This window comes from Egretta garzetta, unplaced genomic scaffold, assembly GCF_000687185.1.
Source record: "Egretta garzetta isolate BGI_Z169 unplaced genomic scaffold, ASM68718v1 scaffold225, whole genome shotgun sequence".
In the NCBI taxonomy this organism is placed as follows: Eukaryota; Metazoa; Chordata; class Aves; order Pelecaniformes; family Ardeidae; genus Egretta; species Egretta garzetta.
Genome location: NW_009259684.1, coordinates 13306 through 31114, shown reverse-complemented (window position 1 = coordinate 31114; position 17809 = coordinate 13306). Strand labels below are relative to the sequence as shown.

General features: G+C 53.3%; 1 protein-coding gene across 1 annotated transcript in view; it reads left to right on the top strand.

Annotated features, from left to right (window-relative positions):
- LOC104126164 (cyclic AMP-dependent transcription factor ATF-7) overlaps nt 1–17809 on the top strand; it is a 72095-nt gene that overhangs the window by 52455 nt on the left and 1831 nt on the right. Inside the window, exons 3-11 of the mRNA XM_035894119.1 lie at nt 630–726; nt 3930–4048; nt 6754–6888; nt 7537–7694; nt 10256–10355; nt 11631–11744; nt 12876–13024; nt 14312–14507; nt 16547–16655. Of these exons, the coding sequence (XP_035750012.1) occupies nt 630–726; nt 3930–4048; nt 6754–6888; nt 7537–7694; nt 10256–10355; nt 11631–11744; nt 12876–13024; nt 14312–14507; nt 16547–16655 (1177 nt within the window). The remainder of the gene's footprint in view (nt 1–629; nt 727–3929; nt 4049–6753; nt 6889–7536; nt 7695–10255; nt 10356–11630; nt 11745–12875; nt 13025–14311; nt 14508–16546; nt 16656–17809) is intronic.

The following is a 17809-nucleotide window of genomic DNA, read 5'->3' as shown; positions in this document are numbered from 1 at the left end:
CAGCACATCCCTAAAGCCGTCACGGGTGGGTTTTTATCCTGCAGTTCTCCCGCAGGTGGAATTTCAGAGAGCGTCTTTACAGCACGTGAAATGCATCCCCCCCCCGCCGCCGGGTTCGACCGTCGCAAAGAGCCCCGGACAGCGATATCGGGGCAGCCGCCTCCGTCCTGCTCCATAAAACCACGGCCTGAATCGCCGGGCGGATGCCAGCTCTGTTGCACGCCATCCAAAAAAAGTTGCCTGACCCCTAAATAGCGCCTAATTCATCCCTTCATTAGCCAGCAATAAAGCGGCGCATCTTACCGAGCGGGGCGGATTTGCATTTCCTAGATTGCTTGCAGTCACCGCGTGGCCCCGCCGCTTTAAAAAAAAAAAAAAAAAAAGGGATTATTAAAAATATTTGTCCCCCGTTCCCCAGAAGCCCCCCGTAATGGCTTTTTCATTTTGAGCAATGTGTTCACACACCGCTTCTCAAACAATCTGTCCCGCTCTGGTTTTGCTTAACGCTCAGCAGCGATTGCGTTCCAGTGGCTCTCCGGGGCGGCTCTCTCCCCCCACCCCGCTTGCAGGATGTACCCGTAAAACACAAAATGCATTTATTCACCATTTTCTAAATTGTTTCATTTCAGAGGTTTACAAACGAGGACCACCTGGCGGTTCATAAACACAAGCATGAGATGACATTGAAATTCGGCCCCGCTCGAACCGACTCAGTCATCATAGCAGGTATGTGGCGTTCAATCCAGGCCAGCTCTGAAAACGCTGCACATTAATACAGCATGACTGCAAGATTAATACCAGGGACCAGATGCACTGAAAAACGTCTCTACCTCCCATAAAAAGCTCTTGTGATCTGCATTTAATCAGGAGGAAAGGAAAGCCAGAGGCTTCCAAGTTTCTATTTTTTTCCTTTTTTATGGTAGTATCAGGTTTTGTGGGGGTTGGTTGGGTTGGGGTTTTTTTTTTTTTGGTGTTTTTTTTTTTTTTTTTTTTTTTTTTCCAGCTCTCACCCTTTTTATTAAGGCTGGAAGATTTATGGACAAAAGGTCTTTCACGTTGCTGCGTGTGCTTTGAGGACGATGAACAAAATCTGACAAACCCAGCTTCCTCTCCTCAGCCCAGGTGTCAATTTTCTTGAGCTTTTAGGCTAGCAGTTAATAAATTAAAACGCCATCGAGCGCGCTGGCTACTGCATTTACAGAGCCCAAATGAGGCGCTCTGGCAGCGCACGGTCAATGCAGCTTTTATAAGATTGGGGGGGAAAAAAAAAAAACAACAAAAAAAACCCAAAAACCAACCCATGTATATTGTTGTCTGGCAGCAGATCGTTGCCGGTTACGGACGCTCTCCTGCCTTGTCAGTCCCCTTTCGTTCGGGCTTCGTAAAAGGGCACGAGGTTTGTGTTACCGCTGTTGCTGAGAACAAGAAAACGAGGAGGAGAGGCTTTCTGAAGCCTTGAGAGTTCCTAAGGGGAAACGAAGCGTCCGCTGCAAGAGCCTGGCACCCTTTTCCCAGGTTCATCTCCAGCCCAAATTCGGTGTCGAAGGAGGAAATAGCAAATCAATTGGTTTCTTAAAGCGTGGGTTGGGACGTCCAAGAGCTCACATGGCCTTTACGGGAAGGGCAGAAAGCTTCTCCCAGGGGAGGGCTCGCAGAGACGAAAGAGGCTCCCAGAGGGAGAATTAATTTCCAATCAGGCTAATGGGAATTGATGGCGAAGGATTTGGGGCAAGGAAAAGAAACCTCAGATTCCTCAAGGTCTTTTTTTTCCTTCAGTTTGCCCCCTTTCTAAACAGGGCGCAGAGCGGGAGGATCAGCTTTTGCTTGATAAACCTAGGGTGTAAATGGGCCAGGCGGTGATGGGAGGGCAGGATTGGGGTACGGTCCCACCTCCAGCCCGAGCCCCACCTGCTCTAACAGGGACGTGGCATTAAAAGCCCTCATCTTCGCAGCTCCCGGGGGCTCCTCCTGCACCCCAACTCTCACGGGTAAAACCCTGGGTGGGATGAAACGCCTCCGTTTTAGCACAGGGAACAGCAGCAAGGGTGGGTCTGCCCCCCCCCCCATCTCCGGGCTGATGCTCGGTGGGTTGCTGCAGGGTAAACCACCAAGCTAAAAAACAAAACCCACAAACTTATTTAGCTGTGGTCAGCGCAAGACCAGCGTATTTAACACGGGCTTGAGATCTCGATGGCAGATCGAGCTGCCGGGGAGGGTTGCGAGGGCTATAAAGCACGCTGGCTTTGAGCAACAAGATCTAGGACGTTATTGCCCTACATTCCTAATGCCCTTTTTATTATTTTTTTTTTTTTTTGGTTGTTTTTTCTATTTTTCTTTAAGCCACCATTTTGTCTCTGGGTTTTCTTGTCTTCTCCCTCCCTCTTGCTTTGTGCTGAGCCCGGGGCAGCAGCCCGTGTGCTAACGAGCAGGAGGATTCAGCGTGCATCTCTTGCCGTAACTCCGCGGTTAAGCTAAAGAGAGCCGTAAAGAATTTGTTCTCTCTCTGCCGGTTATAGCTGGCAGCGGAGAGACTTATTTAAACGGGAACGTGCACTTCTGGGGTGATGCTGTGAGGAGAAGAGCTACTGCAATTCCAGGCGATAGGAATTGGGGAAGGGTAGGACAAGGGGGGGTTATATACAGCTTTGCTTTGTGGTGTTGTGAAAACTTCTGCTGGAGATTTGGGCCCCGGGCTGGCGTGAGCAGCTCAGAAGGACATTGCTAAATGGGGAATGGTCTGGAAAGAGCCCGGAGAGTCGTTAAAGCGCTGGAAAAACAGCCTCCTGCCGAGATCTTTGGTTGACAAAGTTTCTTGGTTTAATGAAGAGAGATTTGGGGGGAACCCAAGTGCACCCAGAGGAGGCCGTTGCTTTATTAACAAAACCAAGAGGTAGGGTTTGAAGTCCGGCTGGAAACGAAGCGTAGTTCTGCGACAGCGAGGCGAAGCCATCGCCGCAGTTGCTTCCCGAAGGCTGGGGAAGACTCCACCACTGGATGGTTTGAAATCAAATGGGATGTTTTCCGTAGACGCTTCAGCTCGAGCACAGCTACGGCGCTCGAACAGGGAGCATCCCTGCCAAACAGCCGATGTTTTATGCAGGAGGTCAGGCTAAACTATCCCAGGGATCCCCTTTGTGCTTAAAAATCTATGTAGTTTTTCTGCCAGATGGATTCTTTCGGTGTAATGCGCTCGTGCTGGGCTCCCGCTAGTACCTGGACTCCTGACCTAACGTCACGCAGAAAAAAAAAGAGGCTTGGTTGGGAGCGGGGAGATTTCTTTCTGCTTTATAGCCTGGGTGATGGCCAGAGAGATCATGACTCAACGTGTTAATATGGTGGCAAACGGGCCCCAGAGGGATTGCTTTGGACAGTGGTGGTAATTATTAGCACTCCCACGTAGCCGACTGTCCTAGGATGCGCATTAATGTACGGAGCCGGCGCGGGGAGGGACGCGACTGTTCCACATCAGCGGCGGAGCTGCTCCGATCAGCCGTTTCCCCTCTCATCACTCCCTATTTTTAAGATCTGCCTTTTTGGGGTGATTGAACCCCACTATTTGCCTTCCTTGCAGCAGCAATTGAGACGAGGACAAGCAAAACCCTGGGGTGGGAGGGACAAGGCAAGACCCAAAGGCAGGCATTTCACAGAAATCACTGCACGCCTCTCGCTGCAGTGATTATTATTTTTTTTTTTAAACAGCATTTACCGGAGGAGGGGGGGAAAAAAAGAAAATCCACAAGAAATTGTTTTTCCCCTTCGTGAATTGTCACTTGCTTTGCAAACACGACACCACGCCTTAGCGGAAAAGCATCCAGGCTTCCATAAAACAAGAGGCCGCATTTGCTAGGGGTCCCCGGAGAGGACTACAGTGGTTAAACTGAATTCTCTAGCCTCTCTTTAACCGGTGCTTGGTGTTGCAACCCAAACAGATCAGACTCCGACCCCAACTAGGTTCTTGAAGAACTGCGAAGAAGTGGGACTCTTCAATGAACTGGCCAGCTCCTTTGAGCACGAGTTCAAGAAAGCCGCGGAGGATGACGAGAAAAAGGCAAGAGGCAAAGGCCACCGTTGCCGTAAAAGCGAGCCGGGCGCACACTGTGGGGGCTGGAGAGGGGACGGTGCTGCTCTGATGAAAGGCATATGTTGGAGGGTAGCTAAGTGTGGTCTTGGATTTAATATGCTGGCTTACATGGGACTTTATTTTTTTAACTCGGGTGACTTTGGCTGGCTATCCTGCAATCCGAGGCCTGGTGAGAGCGGATTTTTTTTATTCTTTTGGGTTTTCCCTCAAAAAAAAAAAAAAAAAAAAAAAAGGCAGTACCCCAAATACCTCGCACCTTGGGAAAGGGGGTGGAGGAAAAGAGCAGGACTCTGTTCAACGCTCAGGATCTGAGCAAAAATTCACTCAGAGCCTCCTTGGGGTTCAGGATCCTTAACGACGATGCCTTTAAGGTGCAGGGAAGGGACCGAGCTCAGCCGTGTGTCGCCGTACGTGCAAATAGAGAGGGGGGGGGCTCCATGGAGGAGCGAGGCTTTTTCTAACAAAGAGCTCCCTCATCTGCAAGCGGTATCGATTCAGGCTGCCCCTGCCAACCTCAGGAGCGCAAGGGTCTGAAGGACAACGGGATCTCGTCAGATAGCAGCTAATTAAGGACATTTCTCCCCTCACCCCCCCCCGCCCCTTTCCAGGCTCTGAGGAGCAGCAGATGCGTATTGGGCTCTTAGACTGGCACATACATTTACTAAATTGATATATGTATGTACATACGCTCACAGTCAGCGGCGCTGCTCGGAAATAAACTGCGGGAGCACAGCCGCGTAAATCTTCACCGAGATGGGGAACGGAGGAATTCAGAATTAAAACTGAAAACTGTCTTTCACCCGCTCTCCTAATAACAGGGCTCTTTAAAGCATAAATTGATCTCTCTCATTGGTATGCTGCAGGCCCTCGTCGGGGCTGCGTGGCATTTTATGCTCTGAATTCCCTGCCTTTTGTTCTCCGCAGCCCAGACCCCCGAGCGCTGGGGAGAAGATGGTAGCTTTTCGTTTGTGGTTTCACATCTGAACGGTTGCGCAGCCCACAGTCTAGCCAGTTGTTTTATATGGAAGACCACCCATCTCCCGGGCTGCGCTACCTAATAGCCGCAGCTCAGATCCTTAGGCTGTTCGGTGTTTTCATTTTTGTGTGGGTTTTTTTTTTTTTTTTTTTTGCTTTCGGATGACTGCAGTCTAAATATTTCTGCCGGCAGCCAGGCGATCGGGGCGGCGTGAAGCCTGGGGTGGTTTCAGGCATTAGGGAAAGCATTATCCCTCCCAGAAAATCCCTGCGCAGGCGAGGTCCCCGGGCCCAGATGGCTTGTTGCTCACCGAACCTGGCCAGAGCTGCCTGCTGCATTTCTAAGATGCTTTCGACATTTGGCCGCCGTTGAGCCCGGTTGCTTGCTGCTGTTGTGTTTTGTCCTCCAGTTCCAAGGGTGGTCTCTGACACCAGCATGTTAATTAAAAACATAGGCACGGCAGGAGCTTCCCTGGAGGCACTTTAAGTGGTTTGAAACTTTCCTGCACGTTAATCCCTTCTCCTTTGTGATTCCCAGTGCTACGCCTCTGCTTAAGAGGGCAGGTAAATGGTTACTGCGCTTACCGCAAGCAAAGCTCCTGCGTAAATCAGAGCGGAGGCGCTGGAGCCGCACCCCACTGGAGAGCAGCGAGAGCATCCGTAGATGCCCGGATTTACCCGCTTGCCGCAATTTTCCCTCCCTGGAGAGGATTTAAAATGCAGCAAAGGAGGAGATTTAGGTTAGATGCTAGGACAAAGTGTCAGCGGTCGGGCGAGCGAAGGAAAGATGCGCTGGGATGGATCGTGGAGGGAGGGAGGGAGAGCAGGTTGGACAAACAGCCGTCAGGACTGATTTAAGGAGAGTTTCTCCTGCCCCGGACGGAGGGAGGGACCGGGTGATTTGCGAGGTCTGGCGGAGCCCGGTGGAATGCAGCATCCTGCAGTCGGAGTCTCGCTCCGTTGCGTGCTCCTCCGGTCCCTCCCGTACGCCATCTTCTCCCAGGTCCCCCCTTCCTCCGGGTCTGGGGAGGGGAGAGGTGGCCGCTCAGTTTAGTCCCCCTCCCTTGTTGTCGCCCTGCCTTTTTCCCCTCCCCAGCAAGTCATTAACTGGTTAAAATGGGGCACGTGGCACTGCTGGAACCCAGGGTGGTGGCAAGTTGCCAGGTTCAGGCATATGGTTGGGTTTTATTTTAATGGGGCGCTCATAGATATTTAATAACTTGCATGGCTCTTTGTTTGCTTTTGATAATCGGGTAATAAAATAATTCAGGCTGATTTATACAATGCTTTACAGCTCTTCTGTGAATGAAAGTGCCTTCTGTAACTCGCAGGCATTTGGCTTTGTTACCTGTTCTCCTTAGCAGAGCCTTTTTATGAAAAAAAAACCCAAAAAAACCCAACAAAAACCCAAACCCTAACCCATGGAAAGAATCGTGTGTGTGTGTTACTGAGAAACCACAAAATGGTGCCATCTGGGGCAGAGACCATCTTTCCTAGGCCTCCGTCTCTGTTTGGACGGGGCCGGCGCGGCACGGCACCGCTCTCCGCCTCGGGCTCCCAGATGCTACTTCAGTACAAATAAATAATAATAATTTGGCAAGAGCTCAGAGCTGTAGCTCTTCCTCTGGGAGCAGCCGAATGTTTCACAAACAATATGAGCTAATTGTCCTTTCAATCCGTGGCTGGTTTTCCTGTAGAGTGCCGGAGCCCTGGACATGTCTCTGCCCTCCACCCCGGACATCAAGATAAAGGAGGAAGAGCCGGTGGAGGTGGACTCTTCACCGCCCGACAGCCCTGCATCTAACCCGCAGTCGCCCCAAAACAAGGAGAAGGTAGGGCTCCCCGACCGTGCCCCACGCAGACATTGGTCTCTCCTCTGGATGAGAGCAAGGTTTATCTCCTCTTGGTTGCCAAGGTGTGATTTGGCCTTGTGAGGTTCCCCTCGTTTTAGAAAGAAAGAGGAAAGCTTGTTCGTTAAAATACACATTTGCTGCCCTTAAGTCTCCGCGTGGATTTGGCTAATGCAGAAGGCCTTGCTGTTCACCCTGGGAACGCTTTTCTGGCAGGGCCAAAGTGCCAAACAAGTAAACGCCATCTTCTCCAAGACTGGCTCCCTGTGTCCTGGGGGGGGCTGGCTGGTGGTTCAGAGCAGATTGGTCCAGGTGACACAGTCTCCATCTGAATAATTTCCCGCTCCCGGAGCCGCTGGGGGCTGGAGCGGTAATTTGGAGAGGGGGATTATTTCCCAGTGGCTGCTGCAGGCAGCAGGAGTCTGAATGTCTGTGCCCTGTTCCCCTGCACTGCCATCAACTCAAGTGTGGCTTTGGGTATGTCGCTCCCCTCCGTGCCTCGGTTTCTGTGGCGAAGGTGCCTTAATTTTGACTAAATTCCTTTTAAGCCTTCAGAAGGAAGAGCCAGCCGGGTGATTATGAAGCTAATAAGTAACAGCGTGTCTTCTTTTGTCTGTTGAGCCTCTTCAGGAGATCACCTCCAAGCCCGTAATCATTTCTACGCCTACTCCAACCATCGTGCGTCCAGGCTCGCTGCCGCTACACTTGGGTTACGACCCGCTCCACCCTACGCTGCCTTCCCCAACCTCTGTCATTACCCAGGCTCCCCCTTCCAACAGACAGCTCGGGTAAGTGTGGAGGAGGGACACGTGCGCCGAGGTTTTCCTCCCGTACCGTCAGGCTTCCTGGGCAGTAATTAGGTACCTAAATAAGTTCCTTGATTGTCAGAATAACTGAGGTGCCGCGATTCCGGCTGCGGCTGCTTGGGCATAAGGGCCTCGTTGCAGCACTGTCTACGAAAGCAGAATGGGGTGTAAGTGCAGAAAGCAGGAACTAATTGTCGTAGTGTAACGAAACGAGGCAAAACTCACCGCAGGGAGAAATTAAACCCAATCCCCAAACACGTTGACATGACGCTCGCTGTCTACGGTGGGAGCGTGGCCTGACTGGGGACTCCCAAGTTGCTTTGGCAGCCTGATGCGGTGGAGAGAGCTCAGCTAAACCGACGGTAGGAAATTGTCTGGATCTTTAATGGCTTTGGGATTTTCTCAGACAGCTGTTGCCTCTGAAGTGTAACCTCTTCTGCAACCTGCTGGCCTCCTTCATGGTCAGCTTCTGCCTCGGGAGCTGTTTGTTTCAGCAGATCTAATGACCTGCTCCTTTTTGCCCCTTTAACAATCTGGATCGGAGGCTCCAGAGCACTCGCTGCGGTGGTTACGAGCCTGCCACACTGTTAGGTAGCTCTGGCCCCGCACATAAAAGGAAGGAGCCTGAAGGATGCAGGAAACGCATTACAGTGAGCCCTCAGGAGACGTATATTTAGCCCCACTTCTATTCTTTGGTGTCAGGATGCTTCTTTTTTGCCTTGGTCCTGGCCTCTTTCTAATTACCCTTGTTTGAGGCTGGCTCCTTACATTAACCAGGCCATTCTTTTCGGCTGTCGGTTCATATTTTTGTGTGTGTTTTTGCTTTGACCCTCTGGCACCATCAATCCAGACTTCCTGACGGAAAGTTTTAAATCCTGTCTTGAGGCATTAAGGGGTTAAGTGATTGTCCTGGGGTTTTGAAAGGGCATTTTATTCCTTCTGTAACCGCACACGCAGACACTCACGGGGCTGTTTGGAACCGAGTCCCCTTGCACTTGGGAGGCATGAAGAAAATCAGAACTGGAGTAAGCCAGGCTTTAATACGATTTTATGTGCCCTTTGCAGCCCACGGGGGTAGATCCCTCCTAGGGCATGAGGGTTGAATGCGTGCTATGCAGGTTGGGCTGCGGCTTTAACGAGGGTCCCTGCGTTAGGGCCACTGCGGATGCGGTGGGGTTGTCAGTGTGACAGAGATGGAGGGGAGGCTGTGACCTCCCTGTAACTCAGCTTGTTAGGCTGGGATTTTCAAAGCAGCCCGGAGGATTTGGGATGCCCAATAGAAATGAATGAGAGGCGAGCATTCGCGTTCCCAAGGCAGCCTTAAAAATTCCAGCCTGAGTTATTGGCACGGTGAACTCCCCCCCTTCTGACCCACATCCCCTGCTTCTCCCCACCCTGCCGTTACTCCATGCCAGTGCGGCTTCCTCTGAGGATCCCAGGCAGCCCAGCCTCATCCGTCCCCTTCCCTGGGCTCAGCAGAGGAGGCAGCAGCAAATTTTTTTTCTCCCTCCCTAAAAATCAGGCTCCCAGCAGCTCTGCTCTTCTCTTCCCGGCTCATCTCTGCCTCCATTCGGCTCCCTGCTGCTCTGACACGAGCTGAGGAGGAGCAGGAGATCAGCCCTTGCTGCCAGGGTCGGTTTCCTTCCTCTTCCCTTCGGCCGGAGCAGATCAGCTCCGGCTTTTCCTCTGCTCTCCTAGAAAGGCTGAGTCCGGAGGGTCAGAGCCGGAGCACGGTGAGGTTTGTGATGCTCCGAAATGGAGGCAGGGGGATGTGTGCCTGTTTGTCACCGTATGCAGAAACACCGCCTTTGCCTGCGAAGTGATCTGCAATGGAAAAAGTTCTTGGTATTTTTAATTTGTCACAACTAGGCTCCGGCGCGATCGCCTCCTCCCCCAGCCTGCAGCGAGCGGGGCCGTTCCTGTCTCCCAGAGCTGTTGTCTGGGCAGACACCAGCCAGCCCTGCGTCGACTCCATCTTTAGGAGGCTTTCTCTCTGGAGTCAGAGTCAGAAGTGCGTGTTAATGGAAAGCTAAATCCTTGCAAACCCACTCGTGGGAGCGCAGCGGACGTGGCTCACGGGCTGAGAACTTACTGGTAGGCAGGAGCCCAGATCCCCCGTCTTGCACTTTTAATCTCCCCGAGGAGGAGTTGCAGCAACCCCTGGATGTGCTTTTCTGTCTATTCAGGTGGGCCTGGGGTCTCGGGGCTTTGGCAGCCGTGGTGTTTTGGTGGCCCAGGAGTTAACCAGGGCACGTTGTAACGCTGGCCATCAGCGAGGAGTGGCAGCCTGGGTCACCTCGGTGGGACGTGGGCCCGTGGTGGCTGCCACGCAGCGAGTGTGCGGGAGGCTGAGTTACCTTAACACGTGCTCGGCTCGGCTTTGCACCCACCCCTTCAGAACGTGCCATTCAGAAATGGGAAAACGAGCCCAAATCCACTCAGCAGAATTAATTCGTGCTTCTGCCCTTGAGCTCATGGGGCTGCCGGGACAGCATAAACTTGAAATAATCCATGAGAACTTAAATTGTTGGGTTTTTTTCCAGGTCTCCCACAGGTTCCCTTCCACTTGTCGTGCAGCTCGCAAACGGACAGACTATGCCCGTCCTCCCAGGCCCTCCTGTACAGATGCCTTCTGTTATATCGGTGAGAGAAACTTCCAACGCAGCTCTGCGCGGCAGAGGAGGGGACAGTGTTTTTCCCCTGCCAAATATATGCAGACACTTCCATTTTGTAAAAATTAAAATATATCTCCCCCTCTGTGCAAGATACGACTGGAAGAGGAGGAGGAGGAGGAGGGGGCCCAGCTCTGGCAAGGTAGTAATAACATGTCGATCACACTAGAGGGCAATAAGTCTGGAAAAAAACAAAGCCTTGCCTGGACAGATGGCTCACGCCATTGATCCAGGGCTGGGAACTGTAGGATCCCTGATTAGCTGCTTCCATTTGGAACAGCGTGCCTCAATTGAAACCATTCGAGCTTGCAGAGAACATGTTGGTCTTTGCAGGCCAGGAAAGCCACCCTAACCTCGCCAGCGCGCTAAAGAGCTGTTTGAATATCAAGCCTTGCGGCTGGGGCTTTTTGCATACGGAGAATTTTCCGTGGTGCAGAACTCAGGAGCGGATTTGCCTGCTGGGTGGTTCGTAGGGCTTCTGAGCGCTTCAGCTTCCAACCAAGCAGCCCGTGGGAATCCTGTCTGTCCTGCTGGGCATGTCTTTTGGGTTTGGAGTGAGTAATGGCCAAAACCTTCCGCCTCAGGTAACAGGAATGTTGACGTCAAAGTAGGCAGACCGCAGGCAGCTCGACGTAGCTTGCAGGCAGGGAAACATCTTTGCACCTTCCTGATGGTTTGAAACACGACTTGCGTTTGGACTCGATGATCTCAAAGGTCTTTTCCAACCAAAGTGATTCTATGATTCTATGGTGCTTTGCAACAGCGTAGCTGAGTGGCTTGTAAAAGCAAGCGCAAATTGTGGTTTGTCCCCTCCTTGGGAAGGGAGAAAGCTCTCCATGTTCAGGAGGGGATGCTGTGACTCGCCCTTGGTGTTGCAGCAGCTTTGCAGTAGAGCCAGGCAGAGAACCAGCAGGGATCTCGTACCCTCCCTCTCCATCTGCTCTCCTGTACTGGTGAGGAAAAGCCCTCTGGGAGGGAAGGGAGGCTTTAGGGCTGCCCTCCTCCCTGTCCTCAGCGCTAGGCTGGTATGGCTGGGTGATTCCGAAACAGCCACCGTGGCCACCAAAGGAGTGGCTGCTGGCCTTCAGTGACAGCAGGCGTAATTGATGGCAGTAGTTAAACGCTGAACGTTTGTCAAGATTTATAAATGTGCTTGGTTGGGAAATTATTACGGAGCCGCTTTGCGGAGCGTGCTTGCGAAAGCCCCTCAGCTTCTAAAACCCATGCGTTGCTTCCTCCCCGATAGCTGGCTCGACCGATGTCCATGGTGCCGAACATTCCCGGTATTCCTGGGCCACCCATCAACAGCAGCGGGTCCATTTCACCATCAGGACTTCCCGTGCACTCTGAAGCCAAAATGGTAAGTGGCCAAATACGTGCCGGGGAGGGTGTCACGTCCAGGGCGTTGTCCCTAAGGCTTCACTGGCGCCTCCAGAAGAGGCTCCGTCGGGAGGCTTCTTCCCTGCAGCCTCCGTGAAGAGCCACTGCTTCTCCGAAATCCTGCGCAGCCATCGGAGCGCCTCCCCGCACCGAGAGCAGGTGTTGGAAATGCCACCAGGAATATTAGACTAATCAGCGCTGCGGCTCTGGCAGGCAGAGCAGGCACGCTATTGTCAAGACAAACCTCAGCCCCATCCTAAACGCGGCTGTTTTGTAAAGCTGGCGCTTCCAGTTCCAAGATAACAGATGGGTTGGAGGTGGGCTTGAGGAAGGCAGAGCCAAGAGTTGTTGTGCTGTAATCCAAGGATCCTAGAAATGGTTTTCACGTAGATCTTTTTAGCTAAAAGTTTATGGAAGAATTTTCCTCTCCTGGCTCTTCACGGCTCATGCATGCAGACGGGGGGAAGCAAACCTAAGTTTGCGAACAAAGAGCGGCGAAAGCCCCTTGTTTTTTGGCTGAGGTGGGATGGAGACATTTGCAAACCTCTTAGAGCCATGCTCTTCGCCCTTGAGGGTGCGTTGTCACTGTTCCCGTTGCACCCTGCGGAGGTCTCTGCAGGATTCGTGGGCAGATCGGAGCCACAAGTGGGGTGAGAGATCTTAAATCCTGAGGCATGAAACAGCCGTCCTGCCCCGCTGGCCTGTGCCTGGCTGCCCAGGGAAGGAACATGCAAGACACGGTCTTGATCACACCTAGGTCCTTCTCCATCCCAGAAGGATCCCTCTGTGGGTGCTCAAGGACAGTTGGGTTCCGCAGCCTGTTCAGTCCGTGGTCTTTCTGCAGAGCCTGCCAGCTGGGGGAGCGGATCCGTGCCAGTTGCAGTAGCAATTTTGGGATGCAGACACCTGTCTGCCTGGGCCTAAGTTGGAAGCCGCTGTCTGTCTTTGGGTACGCCAGATGGTGATGGCTTTCGGTTGGATTTGAATCAGCCGCAGTCCCTGAAGAGCCTGTTCCCTCGTGGCCTGGCTCCTTGGATGATAGAGGAGCTGGTTAAAGCCTTAACAGCATGGAGAACAGGTCCACTGATGTCCTTTTTTTCTCCTTCAACAGAGGCTGAAGGCCAGCTTGACAGCATCTTCCTCACTGAATGGCAGCAACCTGGTGGTGGGCTCAGCCAGCACGATGGTGACCGCACGTCCAGAGCAGAGTCAGATTCTTGTCCAGCACCCTGATGCCCCTTCCCCGGCTCAGCCACAGGTCTGCTGCCGCTTCTCCCGCGAGGCTGGGCTGGAGGTGCTGCGGGTTTCTGGGCCTTGGGGAAAGAGGAGAACAATCTTGCAGCTTCCTGGTTTGCAGAATGGGTTAAAAACCTTGTTTTTTCAGTGCCACTTGAGCACCAATGCTCTCTCAAACACCACCAGGCAGAAAACTTCAGCAACATGTTAATTTGCTTGACAAGGTCTGGAGTTCCGAAAGAATATTTCCCTCTCTTCTCCCGGCTCAATTACTGGGGTTAAATGCTCCCCTCTTAGGCAATCAACTCCACTGGCTCCTGCCAGCTAACCAAATGCCAGCCTTCCATCAGGATCGCCACCTGCTCCGTCAGTTAGATAGGCTTCCAAAAGTTTAATATCCATATGCTGCCTGACAGCGAGTACCGAAGTGTAACTGCACTCCCCGATTGTGGCGGTGTAATTACAGAGCCCTCGCAGAAGCGCCGGCAAGGCTGTGGCTGCAGGACCGTTTGCCCTTGCCGACTTTTCCTTTGTTCTCCCGAAATAAAACCCGGGAAATGCGCGGCGGTACGAAATCTTTTTGATACCGCTTGCCTCTGAGAGCGTGTTTAGCTGAAGACATTCAGGGAAAATTTAACCCAAATTAATTTTTAAAGCAAATCACCCGCTCAAAACCTGTAACGTGCGCTCTGCCGGCCCGTTACTGAACCCAGATGGAGTCACTGAACCCCAGTGGAGATGGCGCTTTCACCGCGCGTGGTTACGTGCGTCAGAGCGCGGGATCAAGCGCTCCCAGCCCTGCAGCTGGGAGTTGCCCTCCGTCAGCTGATAACGCGGCCGCTGGCCGTGCGGGAATCTCCTAAGTCATTGCAATGTGAAGTGCTTTTTACAGCCCCTTAAGTGAAATTAAAAGGAAGGCTGCTTTCTCTGCCTTGCCCATGGTCCTTTACTACGTTAGCTCCTCATCACGGAGGGGAGGAAACTTCTGCTCTTAGTTACGTGCCGTTAGCTGGCTGTAGGAGTTTGGGATTTAACTAATTCCCCTGACACTCACACGTTCACTGGGTTCAGGATCTCAGAGAGCCCACGTGGATTCACACCTTAAGTTTGCAGGGCGCTTCAGACTCGGCTGAGGATGGGCTGCCAGAAATGCCTGGGGGAAGGGGCTTTGTCCCCAGCTCCCCCATCGCGGCCAGGGCTGCCCTGGGTCCGTCCCCGCCACGTGCAGTTCTCCTCTGCAAAAGCAAATCCCTTTTTGCCCCAGCCGCAAGAGCTGGCATCTCCTCTGCAAACCTTGGTTACGCCGGTGCGCTCCCCTGCCCAGCCCCCCCCCAGCCCCGGCGGGCGACGGAGGCGCACGGTTGACGAAGACCCAGACGAGCGCCGGCAGCGCTTCCTGGAGCGAAACCGGGCTGCCGCGTCCCGCTGCCGTCAGAAACGCAAGCTCTGGGTGTCTTCCCTGGAAAAGAAAGCAGAGGAGCTCACGACCCAGAACATCCAGCTGAGCGTGAGTATGTAACCGTGGAGGCTGAGCGCAGCCCTTTGCCAGCGTTGGGACCATCGCTCCGGAGGGAACGTCTTCCCCGTGCTGCAGAGACAACGTGCGTTTGGGTGCCGCTCTCTGGAGCAGGATCGCTGCCCCTGTGCTTAGATTTCACTCCCTGCTTTCCATCCTGATCCTCTGCCTTGAGCAGGCCGTGGGGGGAAGAGCACTTCATGCTCTTTTTTTTTTTCCCTCCTCATCCCCCTCGAAAGGGCTCTGCCTCTGCCCGTCGCGGCAGTAGCTCAAGGAGCGATGCCAGCCTCGGTTGCAGGGCGCTCCAGACTCGGCTGAGGATGGGCTGCCAGAAATGCCTGGGGGAAGGGGCTTTGTCCCCAGCTCCCCCATCGCGGCCAGGGCTGCCCTGGGTCCGTCCCCGCCACGTGCAGTTCTCCTCTGCAAAAGCAAATCCCTTTTTGCCCCAGCCGCAAGAGCTGGCATCTCCTCTGCAAACCTTGGTTACGCCGGTGCGTGTCTGCCTGCCTGCTCCAGAGCTTCTTTTCAGTATCCCTCTTTCACACACCCCATCTCCAGGTCTCCCCTGCCCAGCCCACCCCCAGCACCGGCGGGCGACGGAGGCGCACGGTTGACGAAGACCCAGACGAGCGCCGGCAGCGCTTCCTGGAGCGAAACCGGGCTGCCGTCCCGCTGAGAAACGCAAGCTCTGGGTGTCTTCCCTGGAAAAGAAAGCAGAGGAGCTCACGACCCAGAACATCCAGCTGAGCGTGAGTATGTAACCGTGGAGGCTGAGCGCAGCCCTTTGCCAGCGTTGGGACCATCGCTCCGGAGGGAACGTCTTCCCCGTGCTGCAGAGACAACGTGCGTTTGGGTGCCGCTCTCTGGAGCGGGATCGCTGCCCCTGTGCTTAGATTTCACTCCCTGCTTTCCATCCTGATCCTCTGCCTTGAGCAGGCCGTGGGGGGAAGAGCACTTCATGCTCTTTTTTTTTTTCCCTCCTCATCCCCCTCGAAAGGGCTCTGCCTCTGCCCGTCGCGGCAGTAGCTCAAGGAGCGATGCCAGCCTCGGGAGCGGAGCGCAGGGGCCCCGGGGAAGCAGCTGTATTTGCAGAGTGGAAACCTCTCCTGCTCGAGGGAGAGCTCTCTGCTGGCAGGGGGTCAGCAGACGCAGGCCCAGTTCCCTTCCCTGCACGGCAGACCTGGCACCGGGGTGAGCAGGGAGGCTCTGCAGCTGCGGCCTGCAGCCGTGCTGATTTTTTTTTTTGGAGAACTGAGTTTCCCTGGCTCGCTGGCAGCACCCCCTGTGTGCCCGGCAGAAGCACAGCACGTGTAAAAATACAAATTTCACTTCCATTGCCGTTAGCCCCCTTGCGAGCGCTCTCGGCGTCGGCTGAGGATTGAAGGGTCTGCAAAGACCAAACTCGTGTCCATTCTGGGCTTTTTCTTTCACCGCTGGCCAGTGACTCGCACAGTGGGGTTTTTTCAATAGCACTGATCGTGGTATTTTTATTCTTTTCCCAAGATAATTATAGAAACCGTTTCCTCGGGCAATTTCGAAATACAATTGACTGGGTTTCAGCTGATTCTCCAAACATTTCAATAGAGGAATAAAGTTTTCGGGGGAGTAGACCTGCTTTACAGAAGAGGCTCACAGAGATACCAAGAGCTTGGAGGAGCCCCCACGGCCTGGCTGGGCTGGTTGCACACTCAGCTTCTCGCCGTGTTTAGTTTTCCTTTGGAGCCAACAGCACGCCAGAGTGTCTCACCCAAGCAGTTGGCATTAGCGGGAGGGCTCAGGCAAATGTATGTCCAGGATTAGGTGGTTAACACAGCGAGGGGCGTTCCAGCCAGCGGTGGGGGCTGCTGGAGGGAAGGTGCCTTGCACGCTAAATTCCCCCAAACCTACAAACTCCGTTGAGCCAGAGGCATCTCAAATCAGACAACAAATTCTAAGTTTGCAGGGCTCATAAATTCCCGGCCTGCCGTCGCTAGAGGCTGCTGTCAAGAGCCTGAGTGATGCATACGTGCGTGTTTGTTTTTCCATCTCAGAATGAAGTTACGCTACTGAGGAACGAAGTTGCTCAGCTTAAACAGCTCCTGCTGGCTCACAAGGACTGCCCCGTCACTGCACTACAGAAGAAAACACAGGGCTATCTCGGTGAGTGATGCCTTTTGCTGGTCCTTGCTACCCTTTTAAGTAGGTCTAAGCAGATGAAACCCGTGTTAAGATGTAAAGGAAAGGAGTCTTCATCTTGGCCTCTGCTCCATCACCCTCCAGCGACTGCACCTGGCAGGACAGGACAGACCTTGGTCCTGGGCCTTCTGCTGGTGTGACCTCCACAGCCTCCGTGGCAAGGAGGATCACCCAGGCTGGACCGGCAAATTGGCGCTGCAAATTGGCGCTTTAACCTGGTCTATAAGATCTTGCAACCAGGTCAGTGAGGGCAGCGGCGGTGCGAAAGCGCCGAGGGAAGGAGGCAGTGCATCCCCCTCCGCGTCTCCGTAGCGTGGAGGATTATGTGATAGAGATCCGTATCTCCGCTTCTCCCTGGAGTGCGGGCCAGCGTCTCTCCACCCGCTCCCAGGCAGCGTGCCAAGCACTTGATATTCTCTTTGAAGTTAAAAACTATTGCTGCTCTGAAAGCGAAGCCAGAGTCAGAAAAGGCCAGACTCTATAAATGACATCACTGGGGCTCTATATCTCATTCTCTGCAATTCACATCAAATTGGCTCAGGTTTGGAACCAAGGCGGCCTCTTTTTTCTCTCCTTTCTTTCATTTATTATTTTTTTTTTTTTTTTAATGCTGCCTATTCCATTATAATCAACCTGGGAGCTAAACATTATGTCTGGATTCTTATGTCATCTCTGCAATAACAATTCCACGCTGTGGTATGCGTGCAAAGACTTTGGGAGGATGCTGGAGTCCCCTAGCGTTGCCTAGATTAACGGGAGGAGAGAGGTAGGGACGGATGGAGATAAGAAAAGGAAAGGGGAGAAAACAAAAGCCAAGAAAGCAGGCACCGTCCTTCCCGATTGCCTCCCGCTTCCCGGCTCTCCAAGAACGCTCTCCGCCTGGGCGGTGGGGCACAAATACGTGCTGTACAGGGCCTGGCACAGCCGCTTTATTTTCACTCATTACAGTGACTCAGAGCTTGAGTAATGTGGTCGTGAAATTCCTCGCTGTCCCCCAGCCCTTGCAGACAGGTGTTCGCTCCCTGTATAATGCAGCGAGGCGACATGATTTTTCCTGTTAACTTCCAAAGTTTACAGTTCCTATTATTATTCCTCCCCGTCTGTCTGCTCCAATAATA